The following is a 23,015-nucleotide window of genomic DNA, read 5'->3' as shown; positions in this document are numbered from 1 at the left end:
GGTAGCTCCTAATGTACCATTTGGGAAAAACGTATCTTTTCCCCAAAGTAATGAAGCATTACCTTGAAAACTTTTCTGGCCACTGCCCCAAGCATTTTGGCCTTGTCCCTCTTCCCTGAACAACATGATGTGACATCTGTGAGATTGCTTCAAAACTTCACCTCATTCTTAGGAATTTTACTTGGGATCATTGGAAAGCAAATAAATTGCTTGTATTCTTTGGTAAATTATTATAAAATATGCAGAAATTACAGGCTCAATTAGCGGCCTAATTACTTTAGCACACAGGTTTTATATGTGTCTATTCATTATCCACAGACATTGAACCTCTCTAAGTGCATCTTTTGTTCCTTTGTCTCTATATTGGTGTCCACTTGGTAGCAGTGTCATGGCAGACAGGTCACAGGTGTGGTCTTTGCTAGACCTAAACTGGCAAGGAGGCTGTAGCTGAAATTGGCAAACTGGACATAGTGATGCTTCCACTGAGCTGAGAGGGCATTCACCAAGAACCTGTAGATCTGCTGCCTGCCATATGTAGGCAGTCTCACCAGTGAACACTGAGAAAGAAGTCAGGGGCATTTTCAAAGGGGGTTTTCCAAAAAGAAAACCTGGAAACCCCTAGTTGGTAAGCCTAATTTCCAGGGAAAGCCTGAGGAATGTAGAGACAAAGAAGAGATCAGGGTAACCCAGAGAAGTTGGCTTCTCTAATTCCAACCAAGTGGTGTCACAATAGACAAAGTGCTGGGCCTAAAGGCAAGAAGATCTGAGCTCAATCCCACCTCAGACATTTACTAGCTATGTGACCCTAGGCAAGTGACTTAAGTTCTATTTGCCTCAGTTTCCCCATCTGTCAGCTGGGGATAAACTAGTACCTACCTCCCAGGGCTACAGTGAGGATCAAATAAGATAATATTTGCAAAATGTTTTGCAAACCTTAAAGTGCTACAGAGATTCTAGCAATCATGCCTCTTTTTGTGAGAGGTGATGCTGTGCTTGAATGAATGAGGTGAGGATGAACAGTGGTGAGGAGAAGGTAAAAGTGCTCCAGACTTATTTTGCACCTATACTCTCTTCCAAGAAGAATGACTTACGGGTTAGAAGAGACAGAATAAAAGACTGGTTACCAAGGTAATGAGAGAGATAACAAAGAGCCCTTGATGATGATGAAAAAACAGAACTGTGCTTAATTAGCACTTCTGAGTTAGTAATGTCCATGACATGCATCACTCATCTCACTTTAGTTCAAGTGACCTAGTGCAGGTGAGCCTCATGTTCAAGTGCTAAAAATCTCTGGTTCTGTTAGGGCTCTGAAAGCCCATGCAGAATGGGGAAGCCACTAGCCAAAGTTCAAATCAGACTATTTTCCAAAAGGAGAAGAGAATGGAATTGGTCATTCTGATTCCTGTCAAAATTCTCGAACATAAAATTTAAAGGATAATTAGTAGATACATTGAAAATAAAAATGGTGATCTCAAAGAGTTAACATGACTTCCTCAAGAAAATGTTCTAGCTGCCAGACTCACCCTGGTTCCTTTTTCCTTTTTTTAACAAGGTTACTAGACTATTAAACTGGGATTTTAGCAAAGTCTGCAGCATGGTTTCTCATGCTACATTGGGGGAAAGATGGAGGCACATTAGCTAAATGACAGCACACTTAGATGAATTCAGAACAAGAGGAACAGCCAGATTCCAAACACAGTCAGTAACTGTTCAACCTGAAATTGGAAGGAGGTCCCTTGGGGAGAAGCCCAGATCTATGCTTGATCCTGTGTTTTAAAACAAAGAAAATGTGTTTATCCAATTCTCAGATGACTCCAGGCTGGGAAGCATAGATCATACTGGATGACAGAGTAAGGATCCCCAGAAAAGACCAACCGGATAGAGCATTAGACTGGATTGCCCAGTAAATGAGTAAATTTAATGAGTATATATGCTAAGTTCAACAGTCAGGTTTTTTTTTAAATCACCATCCCAAGTATAATAGAAAGGAGGACTAATTAGACAGCATTGCCTTTGACAAAAGTTTCAGTGGCCTGAATTCTCAAGATGAGTCAACGGTAAAAGACGGTAGTCAAGAGATCTGATGCCATCATAGAGGGCATGAACAGACACTGAGAATTTGGAACTCAGGAGATAACACTCTGCCCATTTCTGAAATCACATATATTAGGAAAGGAGGGTGAAAGGCCTGAAGTTCACAACATGTTGGGATCAAATAATGGTTCTAGGGGATGTTCAACCTGGAGAAAAGTTGACTTTGGAGATAGATCAGTGATCTTTCCTATAGAAAAGTAACTTAGCTTTGTACTGTTGAGCCCCAGAGACAGATCTAGGAGAAGAGGGTGATAATAACAAGAAGACATATTTAGGTTTTATGTCAGGACAAACTTCTTAACAGTCAGGGCTCTTCCAAAGCAGGACAGATAGCCAGGCTTAGGAGAGGGTGAGCTCCCTGCACAGCCCTTGTACTCTGATTCTGTAGTCTGTACTCTGATTCTGTACTCTATACTCCAATTTTGTAGTACCTGGGGGAGGGGATTGAGGGGGAATATTTTTGGGCCTTAGTTTTATCTTCTTTAGGGGACACGGGGTTGGGGTGGATTTGATGCCTGGGGTTCCTTCCTGATCTATTTCTTGAATCCTATCACCTTCCACTGGAAAGGTCTCAGATCAAAGAGGAGGCAAAAGCTTTGCTCTCCAACCATGACTCTACCAATAGTTGTCTGGTTACCTTTGGACAAGTCTTACCTTGCCTGAACCTCTGTTTCTTCATCTGTAAAATGAGGATGACGATAATACTTGCCCTGCCCATCTCACAAGTGAGCTAAGAGCACCAAATCCCTCAGACAAGGGATGGAATATCTCCTTGTCAACTGTAAAGCACAAGGTAAGTTTCTCAATCAGAGAGTAATTGATGGTGGGCTTAGAAAGTGACTGAGAACGTAGGCAGAGCTCCAGGTGGATCTCATTCTTCAAACATTCAAAAAGCCATGAGAAAAATTTGAGTAAGACGGGATATAGATCTGAGCTACATTCAAACTAATAGAATTGCTTTGACATGGATAGACAACTAACTTTAAAACTGGAAACAAAGATTCAAAGGAAGGGATCACTGGACTCAGTCACCTCTGATCACCTCTTTGAGTGGCCCATTCTTTCAGAGAAGTAGACTTGGACTTTTGAAGGCCTCTGCCTATCTGGAGAGGTACCAACCTCTGTTAAGTGATAGGCTATGCTTCTGTCAACCCAGCACCAGACTGCCAAAGTCAGAGACTCACTGACAGAAGGATGACTGCCAGGGAAGAATCCTTCTTGGCCCCTGAAATTCATGGATGTGGTCTTCTGTGGTATGGAGAGATCAGGAGCTACATGGTGGGGGTGGAGAGTAGGAATGGGAAGAGGAACATCCAATCATCAAAATGCTAGTGCTCTTGGAGACCTGAAGCAAGATGGATCTGATGGGGCTCATGGAACTTTACCATCAAGACCAGAAGTGCAGCTACAGGGGCTTCTCCAAGCCTGAAGTTCTTCAGGCAACAAGTTGATGAACAATGGGGATAAACTATAGGTAAAGGGCACAGAGCCAAGCAGCAGAGATGTGGCAGCTGAACCTCGTCAGAAACACTCTGAGGGAAGTATCTGGAGAAAGTAACCTTTCTGATGCTAGTGACACAGCAGGGTCTGAGCCCTTCCTGGTGACCCAGAAGGCAGTCCTGCAGTCACAGCAATCCTTCTCAGAGGACTAGGAAAAAGAACTCTGCCCTTGGGCGTCTACAGGGTGAGCATGTGTCTTCAGCACCCTGGACAGTTCTGGGCCTACAGCTCCTGAATTCTATCCCATACCATTCACAAACATTTATTAAGCCCCTACTCTGTGTGCCCACCACTGTGTAGGGCACAACAAAAGTGAGACAGACCCCTCTCTAAGAAACTTATATTCTACTGAGAGTTTCAATGTGTGAACTGGCAAGTCAATACAAGGTGACTGATGGTAGGAGGAGAGATCAGGAAAGATCTTCTGTAGGAGGTGAGAACTGAGCTAAGCCACAAAGGAAGCTCAGAGTGAGGAGGAAGGGCAAAATAGGGTTTGGGCACACCCCCAGGCAAAGACATGGAGGTAGGAGATTGAAGGATGAGTTCAAGAAATAGCAAGTAGTTGGGCTGGAATGTCGAGGACATGAACAGAAATGAGTCTGTAGAGCCAGGCTGCTGATAGACTGTGTAAATGCCATACTGAAGAGGTGGGATTTCAGTCTTCATGAACCACTGTGAGTTGTTAGCAGGGAAGTAGGAACTTGTTCTCAAGAGTAACTTGACATGGGAGATGCCAGGAGAACCACAAAGCATAGGGTGCCCACATCAGTGGTGCTGTAATCTATTAGCAAAGCAGAATTGCAGCAACTTTGAAAATTCATTTTGGGGGAGAGTTGAAGCTGGAAAGGACTTTTGAGATGGGTCACTTCATTTGAAGAAGAAGAAACTGAGGTCTGAAGAAAGAACCCAACATGTCCCAGGTGGAGAGAGCAGAGATCAGGGGTAGCTGGGAGGATGTCCTCTCACTCTACCAAGGCTGAAGTGGAGGAGATGTGTTTCTGGCCTCCACTCACCTCCAGCATGCTGGGCACAAATCCCAGAGAGTCCTTGTTCCCAGAGTGGGTTCCTTTTGGTGCTGCTCTTTGTCCTGTTGTACTTGGGTGGGACTGGGGTCTCCTCAGTGGGGCACTCTGCCCATTACTTCCTCCTCCTCCTGAGGGGTCCCCAGTCACACTTTCCCCTGCTACCCTGGGCCTGCTCACAACAGTGAGTATAGTTACTGTGGGACAATGTGCTTCAAGCAATGCACCACCCCCTACAAACCAGCAGCTGGAAGGTAGCCTATTTTGAGCCCTTATATTAAAGGAAGGCCTGACTGAGCAAACAGGTAAGGAAGTGGCTTCCCAGAGTTGGGGAGCATCCCTCTTCTGCCAAAGTGCTCCTAGTGCAATCACAAGTGCCCATACACCCACACACCCACATACCCATATGCCCATACACCGTACACCATAGGCCCACACACCATACACCATACACCTATATGTCCATATGTCAACATGCTCATATGCCCATGTCACAAGTTCATTTGGCATAATCTGTATCCTCTCATCATGACCCCACCTGCTCTACCCTACCTGTCCTTGTTCAGCCAGGGCTTTCTCCAGGTCATCTATTCGTGCTTGGGAGCGCTGCACTTCTGCTTGTAGCTGCTCACGAGTCTGTTGGATAGGAGAAAAGATACATCAAACCTCCTCTCACATCCTGAGCCAAAACTGTTGTGCAGAGGCCTGGCTCTCCAAGTCTGAGGGAAGAAAACCCAAGGGAAGCTCATAATCTCTGTTAAGAGTATATTTCAATGGGTGTACACAGTCCTTTTCCTTTTCTTTAGGGGTGCAGTCTCCAATCAGAGTATCCTGTTTTACTGGGGAAAATGAAGGTGCTTGTTTTCAGCTGAAGCAAGATTTGGCCATTAACTGCTTTGGAGGTGCCCGTGGAGCTCCAGGACTATAGGTTTGACTTCAGAAAAGTGACCTTAAATAAATGGCCACTGATTGGAAGAAATGTATGGATTGTTATGGTTGGATGGATTTGACTTGCATGGAGAGGATGCTCACTACTGGGCAAATTGCATTGTTTTCATTGTCAACGCAGCCACTAATCAAGGAGTCTAGATTGAGCAGCTATTGCACCAGCTTGAATGCCAGGGTGCCAGGTATGGGTCAGAAAAGGTCTATTCCCAACTAAATTAGTTCTTTAAATCACAAACACAAGGCACTCTCTGAAGTCACCATCAGAGTAACTGATAGAGTCCTCCCCATGATCAGCGTCCATTCACCAAACTGTCACTGAGCCCAAATGAGGACACTTGGTACCAGTGGTCCTGGTTCCCTTGATCTCTTTTGCTGAATTTCACCATGATTCACATTACTCTCACCACTCCTGGCAAAGTTAAGGGCTGTCAGTTATTCCAATTTCAGGGCTAACTGGTTTGATCAGTGGACTTTCTCTGAGCAAGGATACCTCCATCTCACATTTGCATAGTGTCTTAAAGGTTTTCAAAGCCATTTCTTTATAACAACTCTATAAAATAAGCAGTGAAGGTATCATAATCCTCACTTTGCAACTGAGGATCTGATAGTGTCTATGGCCACTCAGGTAATAATTATCTGAGGTGGGATTTGAACTCTGGTCTACCTATGTCCAAGTACAGCTCATACTGCTTGTTTAACAACTAATATCCTGGCATGGACGGGAGGGGTTTTTGATGAGTAAGGAGAAGCATAAGTGCTCACAGTACTCTGTGGGAGGCGGGTGAAAATATCAGGTGGGGGATCTTCTGGGGAGACCTATGTCCCCACTGTGGGGCAGAGCCCACATCTCAGGGAGGCTGGAGAGAGGAAATAAACACTGTGAATAACACAATTTTGCTCCAAGTTATCCCAGCTCCAAATTTCTTTTTTGCCCCTACTTTCCAAATTATATTGATTCAAATTCATTCCATTAACAGCTAATAACCAGTAGTTGGCATGTTTGAGCTGCTGCCCCTAAAATCTTTTCTTTTGTTGTCCTTTAGGTGGCAGCACCAACTTCTAATGGAATACAGGCGTCCCAGGGAAGTCTTGTACTCCTGGGTGGTGCTATTGACAGTGCTGTATGACAGTATGAAGGTAGGCAGTGGAAGTAGAAAGGCAAAAAGACCCCAGTGACAGGTCGTCAGCATCAGGCGGGGAAGCCACAGTTTGCACTGCCATACAGAGAGAGAGAAAGAGAGAGAGAGAGAGAAAGAGAGAGAGAGAGAGAGAGAGCAAGAGCGGGCGAGCGAGAGAGAGAGATTATACACACATACATATGTATACATTTATGTGTGTATACATATATGTGTAACTACCATGATATATTATGCTGACAAAAAGCTTCCCAGTCTTCTCATATGAACCAACATTAATACCCCCAATGAGGTCATTGAAGGGATGACAGTTACACTGACTATCTACTTACTTTCCCATCTCCATAAAATCTCTCTAAGAAGGATCTACATGCATACTAATTGATTCCTTGATGAAGGAATGAGAAGGAAATAGACAGGCTTTCCCAAATGATACTATATGGCTAAGTAAATCTTCACAGAAAAACCTTTGGTTTTAGGAATGAATCAGGTCAAAAACTAAACTAATGGTCTGCGCTCTATCCTAGAAGTTAATGCCTGGTGGTCTGTCCTTACAAATTGTCTTTCCTATTTCCTAGAAGTTTTCTAGTCCTCATCTTCTATACTTTCACCATGGTTTTTCACAAAAAAGGAAAGAGAATGGATTCTACCAACTCTACAACAGTGAACCTGACTTTGATTCTGAATGGATACCTAGAACACATTATAAAAGGTATGATAAGTTGATATCTAGAATAGGGAGCAGAGATAACAAAGTGTCTTCATGGTTTCATCAATAATAGTAGGTCTTGTCAGTCTATCATTAAAAGGAGATATTTTTGACAGGGTTACTAAGCTTGCAGATTGGGGTACCGCTATTGATAGAGCTTACCTGAGTTTTAGCAAAGATTTTGTTAATAAAGCATCTCATATTGGTTTTTTCATGGAAAAGAAGGAAAGATGTGGGACAGATGGAACATTTAAACTGATTCAGTATATGTGGAGGACAATGACCCCCAACGTAGCCATTAATGGTTCAATTTGAACTCGGGTGGAAATGTCCAGGGAGCTATTTGGCTCTGTGTTGTTCACCATTTCTTTTCATGAACTTGAATAAAAGTGTTAATTGCCAATTTATCAAACATGCAGATGACACAAAGCTGGGAAAGAGGGTTAGCATATTGAATACGAAAGTTGAGATTCAAAAATAGCTTGATAGGCTAGACCATGGGATCAAATATGATAAAATGAAATTTCATCTAAAACATTCATTTTATGTAAGTATTTACTTCATAACGTTTTATAGAAGGCTTCCTCAAATCACCTTTGCAAGTATGGGGGGATAGCTTTATAGCTAACTCTTCTGAAAGAAAGGAGATGTACCAATTTGAGTGACCAACAGGCTCAATAGGAGGCCACACTATGACAGCAGTTGAGAAAATGAAAGCTCTTGGAAGCTTCATTTAAGAGAGGAAGCATTTTCAGGACTAAAGAGATGCTAGTCCTTTGGCCTGGCCAGTTAACATCTAAGATACTGGTTTGTTTCTAGGTGTGACATTTTTGGAACAACACTGATAAGCTGGAGAGTTTCTAAAAGAGGACTCCAACAACAGTGAAAGGCCTCAGGATTAAGCCATGGGAGCACTGGTTAGCGGGGATGTTCACTGTGGAGAAGAAAAGGTACAGGTTGGGTGTGATGCCCATGTCCACCCATTTGAAGGGCTGCTGATTACAAGTTATTAGCCCTATTCTGCTACGGCCCAGAGAGCAGAACTAGGAAAAATGTATGGGAATTCTGAAGAGGCCAGCGTAGGCTGAAGATGAGGAAAAACTTCGTCCCAAAGAGAAATATCCAAAAGTGAAAGATTGCTTGGGGCTGTGGATTCCCCTTCACAGGAGGTCTTTAAGCAAAACCATTTGGGATATTCTAGAAGGATTCTTGCTCAGATCTGAGGTGGGTTAGGTGATCATGGAGATTCACTCTCATTCTGGGATTCTAATTTATTCATTCTCTACCCACAGCCAGATTATCACAGCATCACAAAAAGACTTGGTGCTGTGAGTAGGACTTCGCGATGCAGCTGCTGGACCACTGTAAAACAATACCCACTTGAGTCAGTGGTAATCTGCACAGCTTGTATTCACACCTCCAGATGTGAGAAGACTGTGATGCTTCCATTTAATGCAAGTAACAATCACACTGATTAAGGTGGACATAGAAGAAGACGGACCTTATTCCGGGCACAAACTATCAGCACATGGTCAGTGCTGTATCATTTATCCAAGAATCCCCATGCTGTGGTGCTATCCTAAGAATGTTTTCCAAGCCTTTAAAAGAGCTATCATTAAATTCTTGGGGCACATTTGTTATCAAGTTTATATGGCAGTGTGGGAGACACTTGAGATAGCTCACCACAGGGGGATGAGGGGAACAAACTACAAGCATCCCATTGATGACATGGCAGAGGATTGCAAGGCAGGGGCCAAACATGAGGGCTCCTGAGAGCTGGGCAGAAAGTGACTGGAAATCCTGCCCAGGGAAGAAAGCTGAGGGAAGAGATTACTTGACATACTGACTGTGCTTGAAAATGGTTAAGAGTGAGCAAAACACATCCATGATAGGACAGAGAGAACAGGAGGGAGGTGCTGGCCAGAAGCAGGGGATTGGGGCTGGGGGAAGTGGCACACGCTGCAGAGGCTTAAGAAGCCAAATATCCAGCAATTTGAGGCTACTCACTTTGAGGACTGATCAAATTATTCCCAGCAAACTATTTTTAAAAATAGATATTTTAAAAATTAATTCTTGGAAATATTATCCAGAATCTGATTATTTTATCCAATCTATGAAGTGGAGTTGGGGAAGTTATGTGGGATCTTCCCAGAAATATGAGTAGACTTTGAGAGGCAGAACTCAAGGAAAAGTCTTCATGGAGATGGTCTGCTGGGTATTCTAAACAGTTGGGTTTATGGATGTGCAATAGCTGCAGGCTCAGGTTCCTTTTAATCAGGAGAGTTGAGACCTTGGAAAGAAGGTAAGATGGCTGCTTGGGAAGGCCTCAGTTTACACCACTGCAGCCCAGATACTGCTACAGCACCCACTAAGGAGAAGAGCCTAAGGGATGGCCTTGGAGGCATTTATTTATGGATTACCTCAGGGAACATCACTAGAGGTTACAAATAACTGAAGGGCACAGAAGGACATTCTGTGGGAAAAGGCCAAGTCCAATGGGGCTGCTACTCCCCTATGTGGCAGAAAAACTGTCTCCCTCCCTCCATTCTTTCTTCCCTTTCTCTCTTCCCCTCCTTCCCTCTCTATCCTCTCTCTGTCTCTGTCTCTGTCTCTCTCTTTCTCTCTCTCTCTCTTTCTCTCTCTCTCTCTCTCTTTCTCTCTCTCTCTCTCTCTCTCTCTCTCTCTCTCTCTCTCTCTCTCTCTCTCTCTCTCTCTTTCTCTCTCTCTTTCTCTCTGTCTCCCCCGGACTCTTTCTCTACATGGATCCAATGTTTACTTTTCTTCTGCCAACATATTGGGTCGGGGTGGGGATGGGGGATGAGAGTCAATAGAGCCATGAGCTTTATCTTCATGAAATTGAAGTCATTTAGACCTTAACTTCTCGCTCTGCATCCAATGTTCCTCCCACTTGTTCCTGCAACAAGGCATACGCGCGCTGCAAAGCCTGGTATTCCATGGTCAGCTGACGGAATCTCAGTTCAGTCTCTTCTTTGGCCATACCCTAGAGAGAAAGACAGAGACAGAGAGAGATAGACAGAGAGAAACAGAGACAGAGAAAGACAGAGATGATTGAAAGGATAGGTGTTTGGTCATTTCTCCCTTGTTTGAGGAAACCCAAAACAATGGTCAATTGGATTAACATATTTTTAATTTTGAACACAATAATGTATCAATGGGCTCCATTTTGTTTTAAAGAAAGTTAGTTAGTCAGCTGGTAGGAAGACTCTGCTAATGAGCCTGGAGTCAATCCCTATATACCCTGACTGGGGAAATTCGCGTTTTTGACAGGAGAGAGCAGACATCTTCCTAGAAGGATTTGCCATGGGAGGTGCTGCCTTGGCATATTTTCCTGGGGTTCTCCCTCAGGTACTGGGCCCAGATGGTGAGTAAAGTTAGCATGAGGTGTCCATACAGACTTATCATCACTTTCTAAGACCTTCTTGTTTTGTTGGACATGCCTGCGGCAGAGGTCACACCATGTAGATGCATTCTAAGTCTACATCAGAGGCCAAGTCTTTTATCATATTATGCTAATTGGGAATGAAGGAAAGTCATAAACATTTATTTAGCACCTCCTATGTGCCAGGTCCTGTGCTAAATGTTTTCGGAATATTATGTCATTTAATCTTCATACCAATTCTAGGAGATACAAGATGATATTATCCCAGTTTTATAGTTGAACAACCTGAGGCAGACAGAGGTTAAGTGCCTTGCCCAAGGTCATATAGCTGGTGAGTGCCTGAGGCTGGATCTGAACTCCAGGCCCCTGTCTTTATCCTAGATGCTTCACCTACCTATTAATAGTGAGGCAATAGAATGAATAGGCATTATATTCAGGTAAGTAAATCAAACTTTAGCAATACTACAACTCAGTGATATGTTATTTCTCTCATTACTCAAAATTGTAAAATAAGCAATGGGAAGGATCACAGAGATGATCTAATCTAATTCCTCCTTTTTCAAAAGTGGAAACTTAGACCTAGACAGGGGAAGGAACTTGCCTGGACCCACTCAGCTAATTAGGGATTAAGTCCAGGGAGAAGCTTTCAGAAGTTCCATATTCTCTCCATGGCATCAGCCTTTCCCCATTATGTCAATAACTTTCAGACGTTGGGCTGTCAGAATTTCAAAGGCTGAAAGCAAAGTCCAGATGAATCCAACCAGTTCTAAACGAGGTAAGAATCATTACCTCCTCCAAGTCATCATCTGGTGTGCAAGGAGTCTGGTCTGTTCTGTCTGTTTGATAGGAGATGGAAGAACCATCAGACTCTAAGGATGCTTCTTCATCATATCCAAAAAATGTCTCCACGACTGGCTGCTGACCAAAACACAAAGCATTAAACACAAATCAAAGCCCCAGAGCTCATGGAAAAGGCATGAATATGGAAGGCTCGTGAAAGCCTTGACACAGCCGATCCAAGATGGCGGCCACCACCCAGAGGTGTCAAACACAGGGCCCAGATGGCCTGTAACATTCTGGAATGCAGCCTGAACCAGATGAAAGTGTAATTGGGAAATATTTGACAAGATAAATAAAGATACATTAAACACAGATAACATGACATTTTAAAACTAAGTCAATCCTCAGCTGTGAGGGTCCTTAGGTATGGATGAGTGGCCCCATTTCTGTTGATTTTGATCCCCCTGCTGTCCACTACACCTGCCTGAGGTCCTACATGCTGTACCTGGCAGAGCCAGGATTGGACCTTGAGCTTCTTACTCCAAGCAGGGAGCAGCATCTCCTGCAGGTGCTTCAAAATCAGACAAAAGTCTGACAAAGTTGCTTCAGGGAGGAAACAGATGGGAAATACGACCCACAATTTGTTGTTTAGAATCCATTTTCCCTCACCATTGACTGATATGATTGCTGCATTTCATAGAAAACAGGGAAGACTTGCTACCTCGTGGATTTTTGGGGGAAGGCTCATATCCTCTGCAGGGTTGGGGCACAGTTTAGACCTGACTTGGTCCCTATCTGAGCTTGGGGCTTCAGGGTCTGTGAGGTGCAGCTACTTTTTACTGACTAGTGTTGATGTATCTTTGTCTCTGGCTACCTCTTTGCCTGGACCAAGCTACCACCAGGAGCGTCAGTCACACAAGTATTCATTTCCCCTTGCCTCAGAAGTACTGGATGAACACAAATTCTTTGCCTTTATTTTCCCATGTCTTGTAGACTTGAACTTGTCTAGGATGTGCACATTGTCTTCCCCCAATGGAATGGAAGCCCCTTAAAGGCAGGGACTATTTCATTCTTGTCTTCATATTCTCAGTGCCTCCCCAATGGGGCACATGCCCAGAAGCTGCTGATTAGAGAAATGCTTGTCGATGGATGAATGAATGAGGTCAAAAAGATAAGTTATTTCCCCAAACCACATGCAGGAGAGCTGAGGAGGTGCCATGCCTTGCCGATGAGTGAGGGTCAGAGCTGGGCCTCAGAGTCCCCTGGAACCCATAGCTTCTTGACCCTCTGCTGCCTCTTCCCAGCTCATCCACTTGTCCTGGCCAGCCAGGGGCACTCTAGACATGGTCCTGCCCTGCCCCACCCTCTGCGCTCAGCAAGCATTTTCTGGATCAACACAAACAGAGCATTGACAAAAGGGAACCAGAAGTTATCTAACTCCACAGGCAATTTCTGCTGTGAAGGTTTTGTGGTAGAAGCCCCTGGGTGAGAGCACTATGGAGTCCTGATTGATAAGGGAAAAGCCAGAAAAACTTAAACTCTGTGAAAGGTGGAAGCCTGAACATGGTGAGCTGTTAACTTAGAGACTGAATCGAAATTTAGACATTGAGTCATAACTTAAGATACCTATGAAAAACAGAGCAGGAATATTGGGACCCGTATCTGACTGGTACATGATCACTACACAAACTTACGTTTGGCATAGTATCAGCTTAACTCCTAAGCTCATTACTAAGCAGAAAACCCCAAATGTCCATCAGTCAGTAGGGAGGCCCTCTCTAGCTCCTCCCTTTGTCTATTTCTACAATTGCCAAGAGGATTTGGGGGCTTCTTTGTGGAGATCCACTGAACTGACTGACTGCTGCCCCAGATTGAAAATTGCCCCTGATTTGTAAGTATTCCCGATGACTGATTAAACCACTACCTATAATCGACCTGAAGATACTCAGCCTCTTCCTTCAGTATCAAAAGAACATCCCATGGTTATAGGGGAGGTACAGGGTTCCCCATCCAGGGGAATTAAGGACCTGTAAGGATTCATCACCAGAAATCTGATCAGTGGCCACTAAGGAGACCACTAAGGAGACTACTTTCTCAAGTCAAGCCACTGCTCTGCTTAGTTTGCCTGGCAGATCCATCCTAGGGAGACTGACTGCACTTCTCTGATTAAAGAAAGAGAAAACAAGGCCAGAGTGAAAGACCAGCCATGCTCTCTAGCAATGTGAGAAAACCAGGGCATTTCTTCAGAAAGGTGAGCTTGCTTCTTGTTCACTTCACCCCTTTCCCTGGGATTCCAGTTAAGATCCTGAACCAGTCTTGGCTCTTCTGATCTATATCCTGAAAGTGGGGGTGGGAAGGTCACCTCCTCCAAGACTGTGGGCCTATGCAGGAGGGTACCTCCTCTGGTTGTTGAGGGAAGGAGAGGCCCCTTGTCAGGGACACTGGCATTTCTGCTGCTGTTGCTGCTGAGAGGTCCCTAGGAAGTCCACATCACTTCTGATTGCCACCATCACTGTGGCTTCTGCATGGAGATAATCAGTCTCCTGCCCAGTCCAGGAAGGTCTGAATTGGTGTCAACTGGCCCCAAGCCTTCCCTGGCCACTCTCATGCCCAGGGAGGGAAGCACTAGGTCCCTCTTAGGTTTGAGGTGGAGAATCCAAAGCCAGAGGGAGATTTGTATTGAGCCCTCCTGAGATGAACAAGCCTGTCCCTCACTGAAAGGATCTCTATATTCATATAGAGATCCCAAGTTGGAATGTGTCTGTATGTGCACATGTGTGTATGTGAGCACCTGCATGCATGCACATGTGTGAGTTGGTGTATGTGCATGGGGGGGAGAGGTGTTATGCATCCTGACCATTCCTTGCCTCTGGTTCAGAGTATGTCACTGGCATCTGTCCTGCTACCGTGTTCTTGCCCCTCTCCCAGGGCTGGACTTCCACGTGAGGTTGATGGCTGTGTGGGCAGCCTGGCCGAGCTCTCAGGGAGCTCTGCAAATTGAGGAGTTTTAAATGAATCTTGTTCAGTCCCAGCAGAAGGCCACTTGGCCATGCGGTCCCACCGTATGCTCACTCATGCCTCCTCCCAGCACTTTCCATTCCATCACAAATGAGAACTTCCATCACCACTGATGTAAAAATCAGCGAGATTCTCCCATGCTCAGTGGACTGATATTAAGTGGAGGAGTTTGGAAAACAATGCACCTGGTCCAGTCCCCTCCCAGATATGCTTCTGACACCTCAGACTGTACCACCATAATCCCCTGGAACTTTCCTCAGTGCCTGGGGTCCTGTCACCCTGGAGTAGTCCCCTTTTCCCTTTCAGGAGTGCCTTCGGGGCCTCCCTTGGGGGTGAAGGGCCTGGGCAGGCCATGCTTTGTTCCCTTCCTGGCTGGCTTCTGCCTCTCTGGTTTTCTCCTCCCAGCTCCCTCCTAAGGTGTTGTCCTCTCCTGTCAGAATGTAAGCCCCTTGTGAACAGAGACAGCCTCGTCAAAACATTGCATCGATTCCCTGATGCTTAGCCCAGTGCCTGGCACACTTAAGAGATGCTTATTACCCACCTGCCTCCTCACACATGTTCAGATACTTCCACTTTCCTCCTTAGAGCCCTCCTTACTGGCATCTCTGGATTTCTCAAGAATAAATAAAAGAAGTCCAAACTATCCCACCAGGCCTTCTGACTTCGGAAGGTTTGGAATGTGCCTGAGGATGGGCTACAGAGGGATGCAGGTGAGGCTGGAATAAGCCCAGAGTTGTTCTCTACCATTTTTTTTTTAATTTCTGCCAAGCCAGGCACCTCACTCCTGAGGCTCCTGGGACAGTCAATGCTGGGGCCCTGCTCCTCCCACCACAAGGAGTCAGAGCATCTCTCCCAAAGAGACAGGATGCAGTTCCAGGCTGGCTCACTGAGAGATCCTCCATCTGCTGGAGGCAGGTCAACCTCATGTCCAGATGGAAGTCCTGCTCCGTCTCACTAAGACATATTTCTTCTGCCTCCTTGGGTCATGAAGAATCATGGTAAATGGGCTCCTTTCCTAAGACCCAGACAGAGGAGCCCCGGACCTTCCCTCCCTTCTCAGGTCCTCTGATCCTCTTGGGTTTTAGACACCTAAGTGATTCCTCTAAGCCTCAGAAGGGGCTTCTGGAATCTGTTAATGTATCTGCACGTGCTCATATTTCAACCTTCTGTATCTTTTACCTTAGGGAGCTTGGCCATTTTCTTTCTCTGCTTCCTGAATCTTAAAAGTTTATCACGTTCCTGCAAAAATCAATCAATTAGATTTTTTACACTTTGGACAATTCCATTTGTTCCAAAAATGTTTGTCCCCCCCGCCCCAGGGCTCGTGGTCACAGCCTCTCTGTACCCATGCACCCCAGTGCACCAGTCTTAGAGGGTGATGAGGAGCTGGGGGTGGGGATGGAGAGGATGGGGGAGGTATCCCTAAGGAGCTTGCCTAGGGTGGCCTGTAGGCCAGACTTGAGCCCAGAGCCTCTCAGCTTGGAGGCACGCTCTCTATCCACTATCCCATACTGCCTGGCTTGTCTCATGTGGACAGCTTAAAGTTTCCATGCAGTCCTTTGGTGGACTGCAGAGCATGGCCCTCAAGAATTCAGGAACTTTTCTTGTGAGGATGGGGACTCTTCATCCTCGGGATGGGATCCTAGAAGCTGGTGGGGATTTACAAATACTCCCACACATACTTCATTACCACGGTCTCTGTGAGCACGAATGAAAGAGCCAGGATGGAGTGTCCAAGGACAACCCAGGCAGGTAGGAAAGAGCATGAGTGAGCCCTGAGAAGGGCCCACCTTCAGAGCACAGGGCTGGGGGGACCAGGTCTCTTCTGATTCTGCTAGGACATTTGTATACATGCACATGAGAGCCTTCCTAGACACTTGTAAGAACATGGCAGACCCTATGTGACCAGGCTCTGCCAAGGAAGGCTGCACCCCCATGAAGAGAGGGAGAAACTGGACTGGCCACCACAGAATAGGAGCTGCTAATCTCAGGAAGTGGTAGGAGGTGGGCAGGGACTGCTGAGCCTCCTAGGATGAGGAAGCTGGGTCAGCAGCTTATGGCATGGGATGGTTTCCTTCATGCAGTTTGTGACAGCCATGTCTGCAGCATGTAAACTTAACTGGTCAGCTGAGTTCCTGTCAGCATGGAACTGTCATGTGTGGCAGTATATTTAAGGCCTCATTTTAATCAACTACAAATGTCACAAAGTAATCCCATGCTGCTGAATTCCAAAAGACAAGTACTTGGGAAAGTTGTCATGTAATCAAAAATTGTGATTGCTAAGCACAGTCCAGGACCTAAGTTGCAGATGAAGGAATTGTGGTATCATGGACTCCCTGGAGAGAGGGAGCAGGGGAATGAAGACTGGTACTCACCAAGACACTCTTCACATATCCTGCAGTCTCGAGGGTCTAGGATGGAAAACATAATGGTGGAGTTACTGGCTTTCTAAGACAAGCTTGCTCTTTCAGGACAGGGCACAAGCAGCTGGCTCACAGTGAGGAAGGCCTCCCGGGGGCTTCTGAAGGCCATGACGCTAACACTGGGCACAGTATGATGCCATAGGCCTCCCCGGCCCTCCCCTTTACCTAATCCCCATAAAAGCCTGCCAGCACCTTCATGAGATAATAATGATGATCATAGCTAACATTTATATAGTGCTTACCATGTGTCAGGAACCATGTGAAGCACTTTACAATTATCACCTTACAACAATTCAGGGAGGTAGGTACTATTATTATCCCCATTTTACAGAGAAGGAAACTGAGGCAGAGAGCAGTGACTCAACCAGGGCCACACAGCTAGTAAGTGTCTGGGGTCAGATTTGAACTCAAGTCTTCCTGACCCCAGGCCCCAACTTCTAAACACTGTGCCACTTATACTCCCTAAGAAAAAGCTGGGGTCACACCTGGAAGTTCACTCAGAAGAAGAAAATCCTCTCCATTTGGATAACAAGACATGACTTAGGGCAGCCTCTTGATGAAAAGAGCAGGAATCCCTCTTTGTAAGCAGTTTTTCTGATCCACCAAGATGCCTCCCTTCTCCTTCTCCAGCCATAGAATAAACCTTCCCCTTTTCCCCTTAAGCCTGGAGTAAGACTAAAAAAGGATGCCAAAAAGAAACTCCCTCCCCAGTATTGGGGCAGAAGCTGGGTCCTTCTGGCTGCTTGCTAGTGGCTCTTGGACGGCCCCACAGGCAAGCTTGTTACCCAGACCATACAAAAAATGGCACCCTGGGTGAGACCTCAAAGGATGGCCTCAGTTTACCTTGGACAGCTCATCGATCAGGTTCTGCTGCTCCACCATTTGCATCCTCAAGAAGTCCACTTCTCTCTCCTCCTGACTCTGGTCAAGGTCATTTAAGGAGCTTGGTCTCCTGATTGATCCAGCACGCTGTCTCTAGGGAAGCAAAATGAAGGAAGTTTGGAGAACCCCATGAACGTGACAAACCGACCTCCCTGCACCTGCACCTCATCTAAAGTCTGGGAGCTTCTTGAGTCCTGCTTAGCTTCTGCTTCCAATAGTATCAAATAAGAATGTTCTACCAACAGTGGGGGCCCAGAAGGCCATGGGGAGAGGCTGGAGTGGAGGAGACCCCATTGACTCTGGCTGCATCTCCAAGTTACACAAGGAAGGTGCTGAAGTTGTGTGAGTGTGTGTGGTTGTGTATGTGTGTGGGGGGGGAGGGGTTGTATTTCCCTGAGTGAGGAGAGGCTGGAGAGAGGGGGGATCCCATTGACTCTGGCTGCATCTCCAGGCTACACAAAGAAGATGCTGTTGTGTGTGTGTGTGTGTGTGTATGCATGTGCATGGTTGTGTGTGTGTTTGTATGTGAATGTGGTTGTGTGTGTATGTGAGTGTGTGGCTGTATCTCCCTGAGTAAGGAGAGGCTGGAGAGAGGGGGGACCCCACTGACTCTGGCTGCATCTCCAGGCTACACAAGGAAGATGCTATCATGTGTATGTGTGTGTATATGTGTGTGTGGTTGTATGTTTGTGTGTGGTTGTGTGTGTGTGTGGTTGTGTTGCGGTTGTATTTCCCTGAGTAAAGAGAGGTTCTGTGCTGCTAAGGAGGATCAAAAAGAGATTAGGCGGGGGTGGGGACTGGAATGGAGGCATATGTTGTCAGTATTCTCTATGGCCAACTAGAAGAGCCTAGTTTTATTTACAAAAATGCTTAATACAATAGGATACATTGTTTAAATCCAAAGATGCGTGATGGAAAAACAAAGAAGCAAAAAAGATTCACATCCAAGGGAAAGTCAGAAGTCACTCCCAAAGGAGCTGCTCTCATCCCTTTCTCCAAGGCTTACCCACAGATCCCCAACATCTCCCCCTTTATCTTAGTTTCTTCTATTGCTCCTTGGTGAGTCCCTTACTGGATCTGCCTGGGCTGCTTGCTGGCTTCCTCCAGTCTTCTATCCAATACTCGTCACTCTGGATGAACTGTCAACTACCTCCCTACAGCATGTTCTCACCATGCCTCGCTTTTCCTATGGTTAGTTATTTTCACATTTGCAAACCATCTCTCTCAATTAAATCTGAATTCCTGAAGGATAGAGGTCATGGCTCATGCTTGGTATTTCCTGAAGCCCTTGGCTCAGTCTTGCCCCGAGCAGCTGCAATAACCCTTATCCAAGCAGGTGAACCCACAGTTAGAATCATCTATAGAGGCACAAAAATAACACACCCAAAATAAAGCACAGAAGTGGGGCTAATAATCATTTAAAAAATAGGAATGTTCAAGGGAATCTTGTTGGGACTGAGTTATGACCTTGAGAGAGTTAGTCAGAAGAGAAGAGGGTACAATGGTGAGTCAGTGAATAAAAATCCTGGTGCTTATTTAGGACCCTGATCACACCATCGCCCATGGCATAAGTGGAGGCAGGAGCTACCAGACACCGTCTTACCATCTCTATGTTCTCCTGTGTTACAAACTTCAGTTTATTTTCCATTCTTCGTAAAGCATGAGACAAATCTTCATTTTTTCGACTCAAGCGTTTGTTTTTGTCTAGCAAAGGTCTATATTGACTTTCTGCTTCCCTTAGTCGCTTCAGCTGAAATAGAAAAATCATCCCACAGAATTAAAAATTAGTAAGACAAAGATGGATCAGTAATGTTCACTAAATGTCCAGAGAATTTACTTACGGCAAACTTTGGTTGGACCCGCACAACACTCAGGTAGCCCACTGAAAAGTCAAAGACTCAACTCTGAAGGTGTTAGGACTACATAGAGCTCCCCTCCATCTATAACTCCCTCCCCGAGGTTGAACTAAGTGTGATTACTTTGGGAGAGGAATTCATCAAAACTGGGAGGGGAGCAGGTGGGACAGTAAAGTCCAAGGGCAGGGTGTCACCATGACTCGTCCCTCTTGTGCCATCAGTAGTCAGAATCCCATTACTTCCAGGGCACAAAACACTGAGAGGTCGCTGGGCACCAGTCCACTCAGAAATGAGCTAGCCTTCCCATTCCTCAATGACGTTAAGGCTAAGAAGGCTTGGATGCCATTGCACACACAATTCAGTCGACAGGTGTCAGTAGTGTTCAACAGTGGCATCTGTGCACACGCTACAGGAAGTGGAGAACTGAGGATACTCTTAGCAAACAGCCCACTTGTGCCAGGATTATGTGGACAGGGGAAAGAGTTTCTTGGCTCAGGACTTTCAGCTCATTTCTAGGTTTTTCTGCTTTGCAATGAGTGTGTTAGACATACTCAGACCTCAACTGACCTCAACTGATATCTTCCTTCCTGCAAGCTACTGTCCAGCCTCTGGTTGCACACAGTCATGGAGGAGAAGGTCAGGGCCCTGGCTTAGGGCAGGGTTCATCCTGATAATGCCTCACACCAGTCTGAGGCTAAGCTTTGGGTCCCAAGTGGTTCCACTCAGCCCTGGCTGCTTCCTGGCCAGCCACTGGGGAATCCAATCCAATCTAATCCTTCTTCTCCATTGAGTTTCCTGACAATTTACCCACCTTTGCTGAGGTCAAACTTGATTTTTATCCCAGTGGTCTCTGCCGGATCTGAGTTAAAAGGGGAAGATCTTTGATAAGCTGCTTAATACAAAGGTTAGAGACCCAGAGTTAGAAGGGACTTAATACCTCCCAGTCCATCAGCTTCATTTTCAGGTGGGGAAATTGAGGCTATGAAGAGCAAAGTACTTGTGCAAGGTGACAAAGAAGGAAGGACATGATTAGAATGCAGGGTTCTTGTCAGTCCACCACACCTCTTTAGCAATAAAATCTCTTCCAGCATCTTCTACAAGACAACAGCCCCATCCTTGTATCTGACAGTTACGTTTTCCTGCATGTATGGTTCAAACACAGAGAGTGTGTCCCCTGCAACTTCCACAGGATCAGTGAGAGTAGTGAAGGAGAAAATTGGCAGTAAGTCCTGCCCATCAATATCATTTTAAAAAATAGCAATGACATTTTCTATTTTTGCAGGTGGATAACAACAATTATTATTATTATTATTATTATTAATAGATAATAATATGGGTAGCAATAAAATGGATGATAATAATGGATAATAATAATATTTATATAGTGCTTACTGTGTGCCAAGCACCTTACAGTTATTATCTTATTTGATCCTCACAACAGCCTTGGGAGCTAGGTGCCATTATTATCCCATTTTACAGATGAGGAAACTGAGAAAATGAGAGGCTAAGTGGCTTGCCCATCATCACACAGCTAGTAAATGTCTGAGACCAGATTTGAACTCCGATCTTCCTGACTATACCACCTAGCTGGATGATCGTGAAGTAATAGTAGGAAGAAAACAAAGTCCCCAAGGTCAGAAAGCACATGGGACTGACCTTGGTCTTATTTTATGGGCCTGACCTTGGTCTCATCTACTTGTACTGTTCTCTGTGGGGCTCAGAACAAGTCCCTCCCACAATGTCCTCCTCCCACCATCTATTATCTCCATATTGATTCTCTTCTCGCCCTCAATACGTTTGAAATTTCTTCTTTCCTTAAGGCTGCTCTTCCATCAGCTCCTTAAACCATATTGAGGGTGAGCTGCCCTTAAAAGGTGGGATCATCCATCTCATCCAGGACCAGATACTCCAATTGCATCAGTGAAAAATGAGAACATAGCTCCCATACTTAGGGTTTGGAGAACATATAGTAAATGCTCTCTGAGTGGGAGTCTTTAAAAGCAGACACTTCATGAGAACTTGCCATGGTTTCAGGCAGGGCACCATTTTGAGAAACTCATGATAACCTTCACAGGAATTAATCCAACAGAGACTAGGGAGAATGTCAGGCATTCTGATCTCAATAGGGTTCTGAGATCAGAACCAAGAGCTCCTAGCTATATCATCTTGGGAATTTCAGAGGCAGCAACTGATGCCAGGAGCTGGATGTCAGATCTTCCCAGATGGATGACATAAGCAGTAGACCATATACAATGTGGATTCATCAGATCCATGGAATAGAAAGATGACAGTTGCCATTCATGACCATTCCATGACCAGTTGCAGGGGATTCCAAATTTAGTCTGGAACCCACATGGTCCAAAAATGAGCCTCTTTATACATTATTGAAAAAAATAAATGCTTTGTTGATGCTTTTTTAAAAGCATTGTTGTCGGCCCCCAATATGTCCTTTCTCCCTCAATTCAAACCCCTGCCTCAGTCTAACAAAGTGTACTTTGTTCTGCATGTACACACTATCAGGCTTTTCTGACAAGGGAGAGGAACGCTTTCCTGCCATCCTTCTGAGGTCATGACAAATCACTGCATTGAAAAATGGTCTGCCATATTTCCTTTTTGTCTATTTTTTGTAGTTGCTTCATACATTGTTCATATAAGGCTACATGAGATTTTTGAATGCCTTATATTTCCCATTACCTTTACACACCTCATTTTGTTCAGCCATTATCCGATCAATGAGCACCTGTACTTGCCTTCAAGTTTTTGGCCACCACAAAAAAGTGCTGTCGTAGACAGGCTTTTACAGATGGGACATTTCCTTCCATCTGCCCACCTTGAGTCAAGCAGTCTGTAGTGAGATCACTGGTTCCCAGAATGTGCACAGCTCAAGGACTACTAGCATAATTTCAAATTATTTTTCAGAACAGCTGGATCCCCATGCTTGCCAGAAGAATAGAATATTCTCTAATTTTTATTGTATGCCCTTTTTAGCCTTTGGTAATGGATTGCTTAATAAGGTCAATCTCAAACACTGAGTTCTGCCAAAACACTCATCAGAGTTCAACAATGACTATCTTGAAGGGTTACTGCCAGTGCTTCTGGGATAGGGGAGATGCTATCAGAGGCCCCCATAAACAAAACCAACTCTGAGTCATTCAGGATCAGCCATGACATGGACATTTCAGATCACATCCCACCCATTTCTGCCTCCAAGAAAGCCATAAAGGACCACTGAGGCCACAGCCACAGA

General features: G+C 45.2%; 1 protein-coding gene and 1 long non-coding RNA gene across 3 annotated transcripts in view; one reads left to right on the top strand and one right to left on the bottom strand.

Annotated features, from left to right (window-relative positions):
* JAKMIP3 (Janus kinase and microtubule interacting protein 3) overlaps window positions 1-23,015 on the bottom strand; it is a 136,021-nt gene that overhangs the window by 47,457 nt on the left and 65,549 nt on the right. For both annotated transcript variants that reach the window (XM_072629108.1, XM_072629109.1), the window contains exons 5-11: window positions 19,516-19,662; window positions 17,874-18,005; window positions 16,983-17,018; window positions 15,787-15,846; window positions 11,599-11,724; window positions 10,282-10,410; window positions 5,169-5,252 (exon numbers count right to left, since the gene is read on the bottom strand). In XM_072629108.1, the coding sequence (XP_072485209.1) occupies window positions 5,169-5,252; window positions 10,282-10,410; window positions 11,599-11,724; window positions 15,787-15,846; window positions 16,983-17,018; window positions 17,874-18,005; window positions 19,516-19,662 (714 nt within the window). The remainder of the gene's footprint in view (window positions 1-5,168; window positions 5,253-10,281; window positions 10,411-11,598; window positions 11,725-15,786; window positions 15,847-16,982; window positions 17,019-17,873; window positions 18,006-19,515; window positions 19,663-23,015) is intronic.
* On the top strand, window positions 2,184-9,302 carry LOC140517658 (uncharacterized). The gene is made up of 5 exons (XR_011971712.1): window positions 2,184-2,887; window positions 5,423-5,746; window positions 6,608-6,701; window positions 7,279-7,412; window positions 8,229-9,302. It is a non-coding gene; the product is annotated as an uncharacterized lncRNA (long non-coding RNA).

This window comes from Notamacropus eugenii, chromosome 1, assembly GCF_028372415.1.
Source record: "Notamacropus eugenii isolate mMacEug1 chromosome 1, mMacEug1.pri_v2, whole genome shotgun sequence".
In the NCBI taxonomy this organism is placed as follows: domain Eukaryota; kingdom Metazoa; phylum Chordata; class Mammalia; order Diprotodontia; family Macropodidae; genus Notamacropus; species Notamacropus eugenii.
The sequence above is the reverse complement of the archived record's forward strand: the minus strand, read 5'-3'. Positions and strand labels throughout refer to the sequence as shown.